This window comes from Cyprinodon variegatus, unplaced genomic scaffold, assembly GCF_000732505.1.
Source record: "Cyprinodon variegatus isolate N-32 unplaced genomic scaffold, C_variegatus-1.0 Scaffold18, whole genome shotgun sequence".
Classification (NCBI taxonomy): Eukaryota; Metazoa; Chordata; class Actinopteri; order Cyprinodontiformes; family Cyprinodontidae; genus Cyprinodon; species Cyprinodon variegatus.
In genome coordinates this window covers 165,457-167,238 of record NW_015150471.1, presented here as the reverse complement: position 1 = coordinate 167,238, position 1,782 = coordinate 165,457, and the positions used below count along the sequence as shown (strand labels likewise).

General features: G+C 38.3%; 1 protein-coding gene across 9 annotated transcripts in view; it reads left to right on the top strand.

Moving 5' to 3' along the window:
* Window positions 1-1,782, top strand: part of tanc2 (tetratricopeptide repeat, ankyrin repeat and coiled-coil containing 2) — a 322,680-nt gene that overhangs the window by 266,144 nt on the left and 54,754 nt on the right. For all 9 annotated transcript variants that reach the window (XM_015387935.1, XM_015387920.1, XM_015387913.1 and 6 more), the window contains one exon: window positions 1,273-1,404. In XM_015387935.1, the coding sequence (XP_015243421.1) occupies window positions 1,273-1,404 (132 nt within the window). The remainder of the gene's footprint in view (window positions 1-1,272; window positions 1,405-1,782) is intronic.

The window sequence follows — 1,782 nt, the reverse complement described above, 5'->3', positions numbered from 1 at the left end:
CCTACTGAAATTAAGGGTAAATACACTTAATTTAAGAAATTTTTACTTATTTCTAGATCGTTTTTGCAGTTTTTAAAAGACAAAAATGTTGTTAAAAAGTTGATTTGGGTTTTTTTGCAGCTGTTTTTCCTGCTGTTAAACATAAAAACCAAAACTTAAGGGACAGATGTGAGATGCAAATGCAATTAAACTAGCAGGGAAGTTCAAAGGAACCTTATGGCATGACTTGAAAATATTGAAGTTATACTGTGTCTAAAATGTTGTTTTCACTGCAAAAATGATCAAGAAATAAGTAAAATTAAGTGTATTTACCCTTGATTTCAATAGGTAAATTTGTAATTTGCCAATGGAATGAGTATTTTTACACTTAAAATAAGATAATTAGATCAAATGCACTTAGAATAAGACAATGCAATTGTGTTTTCTTATTTTAAATCTAAATTGTCTTGTTCCATTGGCAAAATATCTCTTTAATCTCCTCAATTTAAGAAGAAATGCACTTATTTTAAGAAAAAAAAATGACTTATCTAGATTTTGATTTTTTCCAGTGTTCAATCCAGATGTTTTTGGGGGTTTTTTTTCCCTCAAAGCAAAGAAGGATTTTCTGCCCTCAAAAGTTTTTCATCATAATATGTTTAACTTTTACTTTTCCTATTGTTTTTTCTGTATTTTTTTTATATTAATAAAATAATGAATAAAAAAGGGTAGAAGAGATAAAAAGGAAATCATTATTAGTCTCATCAGCACCAAACTGTGCATAGATTAATCTCTGAGTCATCCCTGCGTTTCAGCGCTCCCGTCTCGTGTTTTCTCACCTCCGCCTGAACCGCACAGCTCAGGTGTGATACCGAATCAGGTTGCTCACGTCCGCTGATCTCATTCAGCATTCAGCGGCTCCCAGTGTCGGCCCTGGAGAGACAGCGTTGGTGTGAAACAATCTTCAGCCGGCGTCAGACAGCGCCCGCTCCATGAATAAGACATTTGTCTGCTAAGCTAATTAATCCTGAGAGGGGCCGCATGGCATCTGCCTCCGTGCTGCGTGACAGACACGGAGAGGAGGGAGTTTAAGGCGTGAAGCGACGACTCCGTCTTCCCTAAAGAAGTTGGATCCAAAGACATCTCTCTCTGAAACCTTTGCCACCCTCTTATGTGTGTGTGTGTACATAGTATGAGTTTATTTACACATGTTCTGACATTTGTGTGTTTTTCCTGTCTTTGTCCTCTGATGCTTCCTGCGGTTTCCCCCGTTCCTGGTCATGTGCACAAAAACAGCTACAAGTTCGGCCCACCTGGAGGACCTGGCATACCTGGATGATCAGAGGCACACTCCATTACGCACCTCGCTGCGCATGCCGAGGCAGAGCACCACCTGCGGGCCGGGTCGCTCTGGGCCGGACCTGAGAGGTGAGCACAAACACCAGCTCTCCTCCTGCTGTAGGTGGATCTCACTAAACAAATATCATCAAAGGAACATTTATTCCAATAAAAACTTCCAAATACTTTATCATATTGGATCATTACATAAACAGTAATATATTTCATGAGTTTATTTTTATAATTTTAAAGATTTGTCCACCTGAAAGCTAAGCTGTATTTCAGTTTATTTCTTTAGCGCCGATTCACAACACATTTCATCTCAAGGTACTTTCCAGTTCACCAGATCGTACACAGGGTTCCTACAGCATAAGGCAAGTTTAATTCAAGATTTTTTAAGACTTTTTAATGCCACTTGAAATAAAAATTTAAGACCAAGAAACACAAGAAAAACCTGCTTGCGACAAC